At 41.6% G+C, this 17229-nt stretch overlaps 1 protein-coding gene across 4 annotated transcripts in view; it reads right to left on the bottom strand.

Annotated features, from left to right (window-relative positions):
• Nucleotides 1-699: 699 nt before the first annotated feature.
• Nucleotides 700-17229, bottom strand: part of cdon (cell adhesion associated, oncogene regulated) — a 188202-nt gene continuing 171672 nt past the window's right edge. For 3 of the 4 annotated variants that reach the window (XM_078531221.1, XM_078531211.1, XM_078531192.1), the window contains 5 exons: nt 16642-16875; nt 13767-14053; nt 10549-10628; nt 7751-8010; nt 700-4797 (listed from right to left, as the gene is read on the bottom strand). In XM_078531221.1, coding sequence (XP_078387347.1) covers nt 4628-4797; nt 7751-8010; nt 10549-10628; nt 13767-14053; nt 16642-16875 — 1031 coding nt within the window. In that variant the 3' untranslated portion in view covers nt 700-4627. The remainder of the gene's footprint in view (nt 4798-7750; nt 8011-10548; nt 10629-13766; nt 14054-16641; nt 16876-17229) is intronic. The other variant, XM_078531201.1, reaches the window with a different exon arrangement.

Raw genomic sequence — 17229 nt, 5'->3', positions numbered from 1 at the left:
CTGGGAGCAGCCTTAACTGTTTCAGAGTGGGGCTCTGTACCTATCTGGAAGGAAGTCCTTCCCAAGAGTTGCCAGCCAATCTGATTGGATACTGCTGGGACAACAGGCAGTTCCCGAGAAAGACGACTGGTAGAGGCCGGAGTCTGGGCTTTTGGATGGGCCTGGCTGACAGAGTCCAGTGAGGAAGGCCAGGTTTGAGAGGCTGGGGGCAGGTGTTAAAGGAGTACAATCTGGGAGGGAGAGTTAAAGGAGGGCTATGATCTTTGGGGGCCAGGGGGAGGAGGAGGGTGCCTTCAATGGCACAGGGGACCCCAAAGTAGGTACCCTTTCCTTCCAGCCCAACAGCAGCATGCACAGTGAAAACTGCTGTTCCCTGCTGCACGTTAAAATAGCACCAGAGGTGGAATGAGGCTCTTAAGTAGTCATTAATTGGCCACTTAAGGACCTCAGTAGGCTTAAGGGCAGATGGGTTTCCTGATGTCTTCCCTGCCAACCGTAATATGGGAGACAGGTCAGGAGTGGGCAGGAAGTGAGTGGGAAAGCCACCCACATTATTTCATGAGCCCAGCGCCTTCAAATACACCTATGGGGGCGTGTACGAAGACAGAGTGTCTACTTCACTTTGGAATGCTGACCCCCTTCATTTTCCTTAACAAAACAAGAAATGAAGAGGTACAATCACAGACATACACACACAGCTCTGGGTGCTATTTGGTGCTGCTGCAGCACTAGGACCCTTAGCAAGTGGAGGCAACAGCATCATCTTTAATATTAACAGTATCTTACAAACACATCTCGCTGAGCTATCATATTTAAAAAATATGTACAATTTCAACAAGAATATTACAACCATTTATGAAAATATAGCATATTTTCTATATAATACAAAAACATGCATTTAAAAAAGACAGCACTATTTCTTTTCGATAGAGGGTGACAGGTAAAGAGTACAAAATATAAAAACTTTCAATCAGTTTGATTCCTTATGAAACAATCAGTTCTGGAAATAGATTTTGGGACAATAAGTGATGTGCTGAAGGAATCAGAGGGTAATATTTTACAATTAAATGCTCTCGGCATGGAACCTCACATCCACTGTGCGCAATTCAGGAAACTGTGCAGAGCCCACGGTTTTCTCTCAATGGGATAGCGAGAAAATTATTGCAGATGAACTCAGTTTGACCATCAACCAATACCCAGAAACCCAGACTCTCCAGCAGAGCTCACTGGATAGTGATCAGGAGTAAAAACTTTTCCATCCCTAGCAGAGAGGCTAACTGTGGCTTCTCTATTGCTGCTGTGGACAGACAATTGTGGACTGAGATTTCCTAACTTACGCCCTAGCAGGAGAGGCTCTGCACTAGGACTAAACAATAGGAAAAACATTATCCTTTTATTTGCTCTGTCCTCAGTGCACTGCTTTGTGAGTCTGCCTTATACACCTGTCTGGTATAGTAAAGATTGTTATCCTATTTAAAATATTCTAGATAGGAAAAACAAACAAGAATTTAACACAAATGTATTAACCAGCGAGCTAGAATATTTTTTGCAGATGGAATGTTATAATAATCATGTGATCTCTGACCCTCCTAGCCCGCAGGATTAAGGTAGCTTTAAAAGCCCTTCTCAGAGTCAGATGCTCTTTTGTGATTCAAGCAAAAAGTGAATAACTTTATAATCAAATCTTTCTGCAAGCCATATAATTAATAATGCATCCATGCCCAAAGGTGTCACGTGAGCAAATGTGTTCACTTACATCCGTGTGAGGTGAGTTGACCTATTAAAAATGATGTTGCCTCTATATAACCTGTTACTTCTTTGCTTGGGGGAGGAATATTAGTGCAAGTTCCTTCAACAGACATTTAACTCAGGAAGCTTGATTAAAAGGATTCAGTTTTGGAAAGAGTAATTTTTATCTTGACATGACATTTTCAAGGACACTTTTGTGGTCTGCAATTTAGTCACTGGGTAATCGGGACACCTCTTGTTCACAGGACAGTCAGATGGCAATGCCACTTAAAATGCAACAGTTGGCAATTTTGGGTTGGGGGGGGGGGCGGTGAAATTAGAGAAGTGATAAAAGAAACTAAGCTAAATGCACAACTTGCAGGTGCTGAGGTCTGAAGAAGCGTTTTGAGATATTCCAAGCCCCTCTGATGTGTTACCTCCCATTTTAGTGCCCCACAGTCCTGTATCACTCTTGTATATACACAAGCATTGTGGTCACAGATATAAAAAAAAAGATGAAAGATTAAAATCCAGGAATACACAGCAGCTATGGCAGCATCCGAGAGAAAATGCAGCTTAGGGAGCTGGCTCCTTTCTAATAGAGAATTCCACAAAGCATTATCCACCTGTTTTTTCTTCCAGGTGCTGACAGAGATGGTGAGTATATTCTGGTTTTAATCTGACACTGGCTAGCTCCTAAACTGGATCTCCTTAAACCAGCAATAATTCAACCCCAAGTTTTTACTCAAAGGCGGCCGTTGAAAATCAGTTTCTGCTGCTGATGAATTGTTAATTGCTAGCAGCTTGGAACATCTTATTTACACCAAGTAATTTTTTCTTATCCATGTGTATATTTTGTCTTTATCGTGTAAGAATCATGCATCAATGATCAATGTGTTTTTGTTATCCATAACCATCAGACCACATGTACTATAAACAAACCCCTCAACTCCAGTTCTCCTGACCGCTCCCTCACATCATTACCCAGCATTCCGACCCTGGGATTCTGTTTCTCCGAGAACAAATAACCATCTTTCACACCATCAGTCACCAGGTTGTGTTTTTGCAGCTTGTTCATCACAACTGAGAAAATGCCCCAGTCACATCAGTGTAAAGACAACAGTGAACATGAAGGTGTCCATATTCACTGGTAAGGAAACAAGGCCAGTGTGTTCACCACTTTGTGTAGTGAGAGTAAAGGGAATAGGCATGATAGAAGGGACAGGAAATTTAGTTCACTTTGCACCCACTGACAGCACCAAAATAATCCTAGGGGAGAAATGTTGATGATAGTTGAATTGCAACATTGGGACACTGAGCAGAAGTTGACAGAGGCACAAGTTCTCTTGCTTTGCTGTCTCCCCTATTACCAACAGATATTGCAGAAATGAAGGACATATGCTGGTGTCCTATGGTTCTCCCTTGTTCAGCAACACCAAGGCTCAAAGCTGCTACAAACAAAACATGACAGAAGGTGCCTGAAAACTGGACACATTATTAATGAACAACTTCACGCCACACTAAGTACAATGCATGGTAACAATCTTCAAGGAAACCATAAAACAGTTAACACACCACAGTACTGGCAGAGTCAACCTGTAATACATTAAAATGGCTGCAATGTCAACCAAGTACAAATAGTTTCAATGAAACTTCATTTTCCCTCGATTAAAAGGGTTTGAGAAGTTAATATTGTAACAGGTGGATAAATGCATCCAAAAAGTGCATTCACCATACAAATGAATACTTAAACCTCTGTTACATTCCCCAATAACCAAAGCAATACCATGATAGCAGTTGACTTGGTTAGTCGGTGCAGTTGGGCCTGCTGGCCATCTGTTTTCTTTGCATGAACGAAGACTGGTAAAGCTCCGTACCTCCAATTACATGGACATCAAATGTTTTGCTTTGTATAGTGTTGTCTGTTCAATTAGGAAACAAATTCTGGATATTCAGCACTGAAACTCGAGCAGCAAAATGTACATTGCCCTAGGAAAGCAAGACCAAGATTGTTGAGAGGTTAGGCCTATTGCTTGTCTCAGTTGTGTGGGATTCTACGGTTGCTGATTGAAGCCCCAAGAAAATACTATCTGTAAATGTTGCCTTTCACACTGGCAAAATAAAATCCGCACCCAACTCGGGCGGCTTCAATCAGGCACCGAGGGTGGAAAAGAAGTAGGGCATACTGAACTCACATCTTACCCCAACTTGGGACGGGACGGTGGTAAGTGATAGATGAAAACCAACACCAAACAGGCCAAACCATTGCAGTGAGGCTGTGGCTGAGCTCCATCTTTTGTCAATAGCAATATTAAACGTTGGGTCCATGGTCACAATGCAAACAAGGAGCTTTCAACCCGACCTAAATCAAGCTGGTCCATGTAAATGGAGTCAGTTTAAAGATCATGTCTGATCAAGAAATTCTATCACCTATTACCAACATCTCAGTAATTCTGTGTCCCATGCATCGCACATCAGGTTCCTGTTACAACAAAATCCTCCATTTGCATTACCCGTTGTACAGGTTCTTTCAGGGATCAGCTCCCTCTATCTTAATCTGGGTATTGAATCTTAAAACGTCCTCCTTACAAGTGCTTCTCAATCCACCAGATAAGGTGTGATCTGACATTAATTAACAATTTCTATAGCTTCTTTTTTTATATTATTACAAAACTTTATACAAAACAAGGCTAAAACTCCACATTCTGCAGAGAAGGAACTTCTCTGCAGAAAGCATAAATAATTAAAAAAGGGTGAAGACATCTTTAAACCAGATACATTCATATGGAGTAATATTTTACTACTACAAAAAATAAATAGCACTATTTTCTGATCCCTCCTTGGTCCTTTCAGTGACTCGGTGCAGTTACTGGCTTCAGACAAACAGAGAATGGGCTTCTTAGGTTTCCTGTAGTTGTTCTTCTGTTGGGTCCTTGCAAGAGCTGTCTTCAGCAGGTCCTGTTTTACTCCAGGCTGTTGGATAATCACAGTCCATTGAAGCAGAGTCAAGAGAAGGAGGAACGTCACTCAGGGTTTGGTTCTCAGTTTCAAATTCAGGATATTCGTCATCTAGAAGGGGAAATAGAAAGGATTAGCTGATGGTTACAGAGTCTACATGGAGCTGCTATGCCATCACAATACCTGTGCAGCATTTATTTTATTAACAATTTAATTGATTTCCGTTGCTAATTTCCTGCCCAGTTTCTCCCCCACTTTCAAAGGCACTCACTGAATGCTGGGGCATGGTTCCATAAACACAGCTGCTCTGTGCACTCAGTGCAGTTAATGTTGGCGTCCAATTCTAGGTCTCAACCAAGGTACCTTTGTGATAGGATAGTATTATGTGCTGTGCAGACAATTCTGTGCTATATGGTGGAAACCAAAGCCAGTTTGCTAAAATATACTAGTTTCTTCACATGGTGTTGGGGTTGTGGACTGTTTCCTCTTGCAAGTCTTTCCCAAATACACCAAAATTACAGTTGAAACTTGAGTAGCACACTACCACCTCACAACTAATGAGATGCAACTAGTGCTCTGCATGCCGCACTTTGCAAAGCATGATAATAACATATTTGTGTAGTACCAGAAGAAAAGTGAAACCCTGCCACAAGATTTGCAGCAATGTGAATCAGCCCGTCAAGCATTTCCTTCAAATTTTTAATATCTGTATCTTCCTTCACATATGGTGAAAACGTAGGAAATGTGCATAACATGCTTGCAATTAATTATTTACAATCTACTTTTTTTTAATATACTTATAAAATACAATTAGTCACCAAGAAATCTAATGGGGAATTCAGAAGCAAGTTCTTTACCTATCGAGTGGCAAGAATGTGAAACTCACTACCACAGGGGGTGGTTGAAACAAATAGTATAGATGCATTTAAGGGGAAGCTAGACATGCATTTGAGGGAGAAGGGAATAGAGGGTTACGATGGTAGGTCTAGATGAAAAAAGATGTGGGGAGGCTCGAGTGGAGCATAAATATCGGCATGGACTAGTTAGGCCGAATAGCCTTTTTCTGTGCTGTATATCTAATGTAATACTTTGGTTCACAAAAACATATCAAGAAAGTTGAGGGCTGTAACTAAATGGGACTAATTCTACACTCCAGTCTACCAGAGGGTAGTCCAGGTTCTGTGCTGTGGAAGTGTCTATTCCTAAACACACCTATTTTGTCTCAAGGGCACAAGAAATAGGAGCAGGAGTAGACTTCCTCTTCCATTCAATATGATCATGGCTGATCTTGGACTTCAACTCCATTTTCCCACCTGCTCCCCAAATCCTTCGATTCTGAGACACCAAAATCTGTCTATCCCAGCCTTAAATATATTCAACGACGGAGCATCCAAAACCCTCTGGGGTAGAGGATTCCAAAGATTCACAACCTTTGAGTGTAGTAATTTCTCACCTGAGTCTTAAATTATCGGCCCCTTATCTCAAGGCTGTGCCCGTGTTTTAGATTCCCCGACTAGCAGAAACAATCTTTCAGCGTCTACCCTATCAAGCCCCTTCAAAATTTTGTATGTTTCAATGAGATCGCCTCTCATTTTTCTAAACACCAGAGAATATCGGCCCAATTTACTTGGCCTCTCATCATAGGACAACCCCCTCATCCCAGGGACCAATCTAGTGAGCCTTCACTGTACCACCTCCAATGCAAGTATATCCTTCCTTAAGTTGGATACCAAACTTCACACACTATTCCAGATGTGGTCTAACAAAAACCCTGTACAATTGTAGCAAGGCTTCTTTTTTCATGTACTCCAGTCCCCTTGTAATAAAGGCCAAATTGCAATTTGCCTTCCTAATTGCTTGCTGTACCTGCATGCTAACCTTCTGCGTTCCCTGTATGAGCACACCCAAGTCTCTTTGAACATCAACACTTACAAGTTTCACACCTTTTAAAACATATTCTGCTTTTCTATTCTTACGACCAAAGTGAACTTCACACTTCCCTATATTATACTCCATCTGCCATTTTGTTGCCCACTCTCTTAATTTTCTATATTTCTTTGTAGCGTCTGTGTCCTCCCCACAGGTTACTTTCCCACCTAGCTTGGTTATCATCAACATTACTCTCTGTCTCTTCACTTAAGTCATTAATAGAGATTATGGATGGCTAAGGCCCCAGCACTGATCTTTGCCCCACACCACTGGTCACAGCCTGTCAACTTGAAAATGCCTCATTTATATCTACTTTTTGCTTCCTGTCCGTTAACCAATCTTCTATCCATGCTAATATATTACCCCCAACTCCATGAGCCCTTATCTTGCCTATTAAGCTATTGTGTGACACCTTTACTGAATATCTTTTGGAAATGCCTTTCTCTGTTTTTCCAGATTCAGCTCATTACAATGTCCCAATGGCACAGGGATTTCCTCTAGTGAAGGCTTGGGCCTGAAATGAGGGGAGCAAAGTGAAGTACCAGTAGAACTAGAACTACAGAGCAAGAATCCTATCTTCAAAACAACAGCCTTTAATGAAAGTATCATCTCAGCTTAGCATAGTTTGGAAAGAACTGGTTCATAGTGCATCAATGGATGAAGACACTTCCCCAACTGAATTGGCTCATAGTGCATCTGTGGATAAAGGCACTTCCCTAACCATTTGTCTCCTCCCCTCACATTCCCTATGCCCGGCAGTCCCGACAGCCTTCCTTGCTGGCCCTGGGGAAGGTGTGGGTTTTTTAAAAAAAAAGCAGTTTGAAGGCATGAGGTGGTTACTGAGAGCACCTTACAACATCCAATCCACAGAGACTGGGCACAATCTTGACAGCTTACTTGAATTGGGTGAGCTGGTTTCCACCTGGTGGAAACCCAGGAGCTGAAATGGGAGGTGCTTTGATGTCACTCGTATTCCTGTAGCAGATCAGTTAAAAGTTGCCAGCTCTTCTAGGAATGGGAACGGACTTTCCCATTCTGTATAGGGAAATGATTGTGAAAAGGAAAGATACCAGAAGAACCGGGAACCAAGTCTTCCCAGGAAGCAAAGCAGAGAAAAATCAGACACAAATCGTACCTTCCATATTGTCCTTGTATGATTGGTCCAGATGATCATTGCAGCAGGAATCTTGGGAAGGGAATTGTTGAGCACTTTCCTTTGTACTCTCACACTCTGCCTCTTGGTTATTTTCAGTGGCAATGGATCCAGGGCACAATGGAGCAATGATGTGATTGAGAGGCACCATTTCCATGCCATCTTGGTGGCAGGTTGGAGTTCGCTGAATGATGGGTAAATTGTTGCTTGGGAAAGTGCCGTTGGTTTTCGTGAAACATCTGCTGAAAAGGGAAAGGGAGAATTTAACCCAGAACGTAACATGCTCTGTTAAACACCTGTGCAAGTATGTGCACAGTACCAATTACAGAACAATCGCAGCACCAATCACAATGACCAGGCCTATTATACACCGATCAACAAAGAGGAGGTGAAAGAAGAGGGTTTCATGAGAGGGGAAGACAAAGAAACAAGCAGCAAGGCTATATAAAAGGGGAATGGAAAAAGGGGAAGAGGAGAAGGTAGAAAAAATGAAGAGAAGGGGAACCAGCAAAAAGCAAGAGATAGAGAACATGACAATGAGAAAAATCACTGCTCCTGAAGGTACACCCAATAAGAACGAACTTGGTTCTTGAAGCAACACCTCTCAGTGTTTCAAGTACCCTTTGACACTATACGTGTGTATGGCTGACTACATGATGGCTCACTCCTGTGAAGTGCTATTTGAAATTCCTGTAGAAAAGAAAATCCCAGAAACAAAGGAAGAAGAAATATAAAAAAATAGACCAGGCAAAGGAGAAAATAGCAAGCGAAAAGAAAACGAGAGACACAGAGAACGAGAAAGAGAGGGAAAGATGAACCCTGGAGTGAGGATGCAGACAAGAAGGTATGTTATGTTAAAGAAAAACTATAGCTCAGCAAAGAAATTTGGATTTTTCCACATCATTTCCTAAAAAGGATGTTGACCAGCTGGCTGTACTGTTATATATCCTGATGTCACTTTCAGCCTCATGGTGACATTTGCAGTTGGGTCAACATTGTCAAAACAAATTTATGGCCACTTTAACACCAATCTGAGTACTGACTGTAACCTCATGATTACAGCTTGACACAGCCGCAGAAAGAGACAGTGCTTTATCTCAAAGTATAGAACAAAAAGCAATGAAAAGATGGCTTCTCAGTGTATCCAGGGCACAAGGCACCAGAACTCGAATGAACAGTCAAGCTCAGTGGCAAGGCAAAGCCACAAATGCTTACAGCTCATTTCCACTAGTATCATAGACAAATATACAAAGTAATCTTTCAATGGTGCTACTGTGCACAGCAGCAACAGTAAGCAGTGGAATTGCCAGGATCTTCAGCAGGCAATTAGTCTCGAAGCATGGCCAGCTGAGAGGCCGCAGCTTGGGGGTGGGGGAAGGGTTAGGGGGCAGAGAGGAAAAGGGGACTAGGGGGGGAGAGGGGAAGCGGGCAGCTATTGCAACATTAGCATCTTGAAGATAAGCACTTTCTCCAGTCTATACACAAGGTACAGTGGAAAAGAGGGTTGTATGTGTGTGTGTTTCAGGCAATGATCTGTAATTAGCATGAATAACTGAGGTGAAGAACGGGAGAACGAATGCATTTATAAGAGTGGCTCAGTACAACTTGGTCTCTGTGCATTGTAGAAGACGTTTAACCGCTCCTTGGTGATGGGTAGCACTGACCACCAGCCTCGCTTCCCCTCGCTACCACCGCAATGAAATCCTGAGGCTTATTTTTTGCAAGTAAAAGAAACACAGGACTTGTTATTTTAAAATATTCACTCAACCCAAAAGGGAACAAAGTGCTCAACAAATAAAGACTGAGAAGGCAAGGCTCTTTTCTCTAGAAAGGCGGCTGAGAGGTGACCTAACAGAGGGTCTTTAGAATTATGAAAGGTCTTGATAGGGTGGAATGGAGAAGGTCATTTTCCACTTGCGGGAGAGTCCAAAACTAGGGGCTATAAACCAAGATAGTTGCTAATAAATCCAATAAGGAACTATATTACTCAAGAGTGGCGAGAATGTGGAGCTCACTTCCACATGGCAAGTAGAATGAAATATTTAAAGTGAAGCTGGGAAAGTGCATGAGCAAGAAAGAACCTTAGGGAGTAGGTGTATTAGAATGAGAGGTTGTTACCATGGACTGTACTGAATGGTTTTTTCCTGTGATGTAAAATTCTAAATAATGTTTTTTCCTGTGCTGTAAAATTCTAAATAATGTATGTGTTTAGGGAGAAAGAGATTACTGAGACATTCAGCATGACAACACATGTTACAACAATGGACACCAGCAGGATTTGTCACTGGTCAGTGTTTGTAAACATGTAAACACTATTTGTAGGACATCACTGCACTAAATATTTCCAACCCTTCCAGTTTCCACAATCACTCACTGAACAAAGTGTGATGCTGAAGGCCACTGGTTTGTGGTTTTTACAGAAAAATGAACAGAATTCTCAAAACACTGGTAAAAATCCATGTACTTGGAACAAAATTTGGCTTGTTGAGTCATCTTAAATCAGAGCTACAAAGGATCAAAAACTGAAGGAGTGAATTACTCAAGCTTAATGCTGGCTTTGGATAGATGATCAGAGCCAGGGCTGTGGCAGGGGCACAAAATGTCCTCAAGGCCCAGGGACTAGGCAGTGGAAAATAAAACAGGCAGAGATCCCAGGTAAAGAAAGAGCATGATTGCAAGAAACATTGAGGTTTTAACACCTGTCAAACAAAATGGAGTCACTCCACACAGTAACCCTGAATGAACATTAAAGACTGCAAAGAACCATTGCTCACACTGACCTGTTGTTATTCCTGCAGTTGCGACAGTTGATGCACTCTGATGGTTCTGTCTGTGGGAGTGCAGTGTATATCCCACCTCCCTGTCAACACAAAATTTAAACCTCAGGCCTCAGCAGCACAAAATCATAAAGCACGGGAGGCTATGCCTATGCTAGTTTTTGGAGTTAGCCAATTAATCCCACACCCCTGCTTTTCCCTCATAGTACTGTAATGTTTTTCCTTCAAGTATTTATCCAATTCTGGTTTGAGTGTTCCTACTGAATCTTCTTCCAATCCCTTTTCAGTTCATGCATTCTAGATCACACAACTCATTGTAAAACATGTTTCCTCATCAAATCACCAATCACCTTCAACCTGTGTCCTGTGGTTACCAACTGCTCTGTCACTGGAAACAAAGTTTCTTCCTATTTACTCTATCAAAACCATTCTTGATTTTGAACACCTACTAAATCTCTTCAATCTTCTCTGCTCCAAGGGGAACAATCCCAGCTTTTCCAGTGTCTCCGCATAACTGAAGTCTCTCATCCCTGGTCCCATTCTAGTAGCTATATTCTGCACCCAATCCAAGGCCTTGACACTTTCCATAAAGGGTGGTGCCCAGAATCGAACACAACACTCCAGCTTGAGGTCTAACCAGTGTTTTACAAAGGTTTTCCACAACCTTCTTGCTTTTGTATTCTTTTCCACAATTCGTAAAGCCGAGAGGTCTAAAATGTTTTGTTTTTAAACAGCCTTCTCAACTTGTCATGCCACTTTCAAAGATTTGTGTGCATTCACCACCAAGCGTCTCTACTCCTGCTTCCCTTTTAAATTGTTCTTATTGTCCCATCTCAATCTCCTTTCCAAAATGTATCACTTCACACTTCTCTGTGTTAAAGTTTCATCTGCCATGCATTGAACCATTTCACCAGTCTGTCTTTGTCCTACTTAACTCTGACAATATCCTCGTTGTTTACAACATTTCTGTGTTTCTTATCATCTGCAAACTTATATCCAAGTCATGGTCATTTATATCAAAAGAGCAGCAATCACAATATTGATGCCTGGGAGCACCACTCCCTCCAGTCTGAAAAACAATCTGCTTTCTGTCCCTTGGCTAATTTTGTATTCCCTTTAATTTTGCTAATAAATCTATTTTGTGATGACTTTTGAAAGTTCACATGCACAATATCAACCCCACTAACTTCATCAACTCTTTCCATTACTTGATCAAAACACTCGATGTTATTCAAATAGGATTTTCCTTTAACATTTATTAGCCTATAATGACCAGTTCTATTCTCTTTAACCCCACTTTTGATCATCTCTTCTAATCCTTCTCCTGCAACTGCTCAGTTTCTTCCTTTGCAAAGGACCTTGGGAAATATAATTATGGTAAGGGAACCCACAGGAATACAAGTTGTTCCATGCATATCCATGTTTGGCAAATCCATTTGGGGTTAAGTTATTAAACAGTGATGCAGATCTCTCCCAAATAGAGTAGTTTGATCACCTATATTTGATGGCATTCCGAGTAAACTATTCTTTAAAAAAACCTTGCTATGTATATTTTCATGAAGACAACTTACTTTGGCTTTGCCAATAGAATTTGCTAATATTACATTTTACTGTTCAATAAAGGGAAAAAAAAAACAAGCATAGCTGCATCAAAGTGAGTTGAGGAATCAAACCTGCCTGCAGCCTGGCCCTGATCCCCAGGCAACATGTGGGATAGTGACAGACACTGTACATTTGCTCTTGTATCAGCCAGTTTGGCTGACTTGGACTCGGGTTAAATGAGCTGGGATTAGCTGGGACAGGACTATTCTATAATGCCTGAAACCTCCCCCTCTCCTTCAAAGATAATGTAAGCTGAAAACACATGAAAAATCTGCTTAATTCTGCTTACAAAGAGCCTCGCATCTCTTTTAATGTAGAATGCATGCAGACAAAAATGCACTTAAAAAGGATGGCATTGAGCCAACTAAAAATTATTAGAGAGAAGATAGAATCCAGGACAACTCCAGGCACTGACAGAAGCGTCACTGTAACTCTTCCCCCATGTTCACTCTCTGTCAACCTCCATCGGTTTCCAACCCCACCCTCACTTTGCCTCAGTCCCTCCATGGTTGCTCCTCTCAAAACATTTCAAATTTGTTTAATTTTGACTCAATAAACTCCTGTTCGTTTGTTTACACAACAACTCTATTCAAACGTCATTAGAAGGCCACAGCCAGAATCATAAGCAGATTTATTTTGTCTCCCTGAAAGTAAACCGATTTACTTCAGGAAAAACTACTTAGGATTATTTATTAAATCAGGCGAAATGTCACAATCATGTAACTGATCCATTCAGAAATTAAATCCTTTCATGTTTCTTTCTCTTCACCTCACTATCGCATTGTTATCCTAACCTCCCTTTCATTTATATCTTTCTTGCTCCATTCCTGCCTTCCTGACATTTCCCATTCCTTCCTGACTTTCTTTATCACTTCCTCCATCCTGTCCATGTTTCTACTGTTACACCATTACTGCAAGGACGGCTGCAATTCAAGTTGGCAGCTGGGAATGTGCAATCAACGCAGCCTTGCCAACATCACCCACATCCAGAGAAGAGATTAATTTTTAAAAAATACTGATCTCCAAATGTGGAGTCTGCCGAGCAAGCTAAAAACATCAGATTACTCATCCCCTCCTCTAACACAAACAGAAAAACACATTTAGGTCTCGTGTACTTCTGAGAATGTGCAACAGGTAAGGATGAATGGAAATTGAAGTTTCATTGCCAACAGGCATCATTCACTTCAGACTGTTAAAAACATCAGGCTAAATCCCTGGGTGACAAATACTTGGCCCATATTACTAACCTCTCAAACACTCATGTAACTATGAAGACCATTATGGCTGTTGGATACGAGTTTTACTGAAAAAGTAAACTGGGAAAGGCAATGTAGCAACAAAGGCCAAAAGAACTGTGGAGTTGAAATGTTTTGAAGTCTGCCTGATGGGAGGAAAGGGTGGGGGGGAGCAATGTTGGAGGTGCGGACCCAACACTGCATGATGGTTGGACAAAGGAAATCTACCTTTGTACAGGCTGTTTATGGAGAATACACATGAATTTTGAAAATTTCATCAGAGATTCAACACATGAACTGTTAAGCGACTGTCAAAATGAAAACAATGACATTAAACATAGCTCTAGGCCTGACTTTTTCATCATAAAAACAACAAGCTCTTACATTCATAATATGGTGAGCCTGATCGTAGTCCACATGGGCCCTCTGTAGTGAGTTTGTGTGGTTAGGGTATAATGCTGTCCCTCCATTTATTCCACCATTCATCAGTCCATTTACCCCATTTGAAATCTTGTGGTGCAGATGTGGACAGCCATTGCTGAGGCTCCCATTACCAATGAAGCTGCCATGAATGCTTCCATTAATTCGACTGGTGCCAGGCAGGGTGGTATACTCCATCAGCTGACCGTTTACCTCCTGGCCTTGGTAGAGGTAGTTAGGGGGATCGTACTCTGGGTGAAAAAAATACTAAAATTAGTTAAGTATGCAATCTGAATTATGTTCCCAACCCCTTACCCCTGTCAATGAATATTACAGAGATTGTGGAAACCATGATATAACAACCTCCTTCAGGAAATTTGCATTTAAAGAGTTAATGTCATAGCTGAGGCCTAGTCTCATTGACCACCTATGAAGCCTTCTAGCAGTAGTGGTGCTGAAAAAGTGCCTGTCCCATTGGGTTTACAAAGTGGAATTGTGAAGGGGGCCTCTTTCTCATAGACATACCTCAGCTGTTGCCTGTCTCCTTGCTACCACTATGACACTGAATATGCCTCCAAATGCTGGAATTTCAGACAGACTATATCTCTTTGTCAGCATAAACAGATGAGGAATTAAAAGCTAGCAATACAGAAATGTGGGCAAGTAGCATTTTGACCTAAATACAACCAAGGAATTACTTCAGCTCCAATTCTACTCTCTTTCTCAGTACAACAGGGTATGGACTCTTCTGGGTAAACTTTGCTGAAGAAAAATTCTTATTTAATACCAAATTACACTGTTACAAGGGAGGTTCATATGCAAGGGGCGCAAAGATAATGCTCACTAGATTTCACAGTTCCTATTTTCACCAGAAAATGTAAGTTTAAAAATTGTACACTGGAAACAGAAAAAGTTGCAAGGCAGATTATCCAACTTGCACTCTGCTCTGTTTGAACATAACTGGGAGGACAGGATTCGTACATTAACCCCACTGATTATAATATGTCGTTTAATGCAGCTGTCCAGTGGGAATAAGAGCAAAATGTAGATGGGGGAGCTGAAAACCGTACCTACAACACCTTGCAGGGAAAAGCTCAAGAATCAGCAGTTACCACATTCAAAAGTTGACCTAACAAAAACAGTAAGATTGTAGTTCAATGCTGGGCTAACTGGCTTGCAAGTGGCTGCCCAGCTGTGCAACACTGATAGACACACATTTCTCAAATGTACTAGCTCTGTCCACACTCTGACATTGAGAATGTGAAGATGGGGTGGATATATTAAAAGTAATATTGCATAATTTTACTCTCAGCATGCAGCCTTAGGAACTGGAATCAAAAATTCACAAGCTAGACCTTCCTCCCATGATTTACCAATCATTACTAACAGAGAACGGTGGGATCTTCGTGGTGGTTCAGGCTCCATGCTGGGAGTGAGAGTTCATAAATTTACCCTTCTTTTGTCAAATTGGCTCAATGTCTGTTCTACTTGCACTTACAGCACCTCAGCTAGATTCCTTTCCTTGCTCTGGGACAGGGGTTTCTAAGCTTTTAGTCTTCCTGGCTGTTTAAATGAATGCAATAGATGCTGTGGGCTATTTAAACAATGTAAATCATGTTCCCACTTGCATATATCTCAAGCTGCTACACTAACAACTGATACTTACATAGTGCTTTTAACTTAAAAACTCATCTCGAGGTGCTCACAGGAATGTCATAAAGCAAAACTAGACACCAAGATACATAAGGGCAAATAGCCACCAAAAGCTTAGTTAAAGAGGTATGTTTCAAGGAGAGTCTTAGAGGAAGAAAGACAGGTAAATGGGCAGGCAGGTTTATGGAGGGTGCACTGGAGCTTAAGGCTTAGGCAGCTAAAGGCACAGACGGAAATGGTAGATCAGTTAAAATCAGGAATGCCCAAGAGGCCAGAATTAGATGGATGTAGATATCTTGAAGGGTTGCAGGCTGGATAAGTTTATAGAGTTTCTGAGGGGTAAGGCCATGAACAGATTTGAATGCAAGGCTGAGAATTTTAAAATCAAGACATCTGATTGGGAGTCAATGTAGGTCAGCAAGCATTGGGGCAATAGGTGTATGGTGCAAGTAACGACACAGGCAGGAGGGTTTTGGATGCTGTTCTGACAAGATTTCGCCAACAATTAGGGAGAAGTGCTGCATAAAGCCCTACCAAAACATTTAAGTCTGCAAACTTTTAAAATAATAAACTAATGAGTAAGAAATATAAATAGCACTGAATTGCCTGGTCTTTCTGGGTCAGATTGACAGGGCTCAGGGCCTGCACATGATCCATGGGCTGTAGTATGGACGGCAATGTTTTAAAACCACAAGGATTTACCTGAATACATCTGTTCCATATGAACGACTTGAGCAAGACATACAATTCATTCTTTGAAGAAACGATGATTGCATTGTACTTTTCTCTCATCCACTTTCTGCCCTTTCATCATCTCTTTGAAAGCACTTACTCTTTTCAGACTACAGAACCCTGGCTAATTTCTCTTCCTAATTTCAGGATCACTGTTCCAAATATAATGGATCCCCACTCAAATTCTTATAATTCGGTCCCGAGACCATTAAGGCTGAAGAAACTGACTACTGTATTCCATAATTGGCAGCATCAGCATTTTTGAAGAAATCTGGGCTTCAGATAGGTTGCTGTGGGCTGGCATCAATGTTCCCAATAGGGCAAGGTCTCTGCAACTGGCTAATACTAAGCTGTCAGTGCTTGAGCAAAACATACAAAAAGTACTCCAACAACAAGTCTCACAAAGAATCACAGTCCTCAAAGAAAAAGAGGGGTGATCCACATGACTACTTACTCTGTAGTGTTGTCTGTTGGCGGTTTTTCCACAGGCACATGGCGATGAAGATAATGAGGATTAAGACCATGATTCCTAGCACTGAGCCCACAATCAGATATAACATGTCACTGCTCCGTGTACCAGAGGGGGATGCCCCATGGCCACCACCCAGGTGGTCAGCGAGATTAGGTTCTGTACTCAGGTCATCGCCCATCACCACAGAGTATTCGGAGGATCCAGGTGGTCTCCGTGCTAAACGAAGTATGAAGAGCAATTAATGGTAAGATGCAACAATCAAAAAATGAGAACATTGTCAATACATTCACATCATTTTACATCAATTAGGAGACAAACTCGTCCTTACCAATATATCTGCCGCAGATGCATCTGTCCCTGACGCTATTATAGGAGTGACCACTGCACTCTTTGGGGAGGCAAAGATCTGTCTTTACACCGAAGACACCCTTCATCTTGTTGTTTGGCACTACAATTGTGCTATTTGGGATAGATTCAGAACACATCTAGCAGCTCAAAACTGGGGATTTATGAGGTACTGCGGGCAACCAGCAGCAGAATTGTATTCAAACACAATCTGCAAACTCATGG

This window comes from Cetorhinus maximus, chromosome 2, assembly GCF_964194155.1.
Source record: "Cetorhinus maximus chromosome 2, sCetMax3.hap1.1, whole genome shotgun sequence".
Lineage (NCBI taxonomy): Eukaryota > Metazoa > Chordata > Chondrichthyes > Lamniformes > Cetorhinidae > Cetorhinus > Cetorhinus maximus.
Note: the sequence above shows the minus strand (reverse complement) of the source record. Positions and strands in the feature narration are given on the sequence as shown.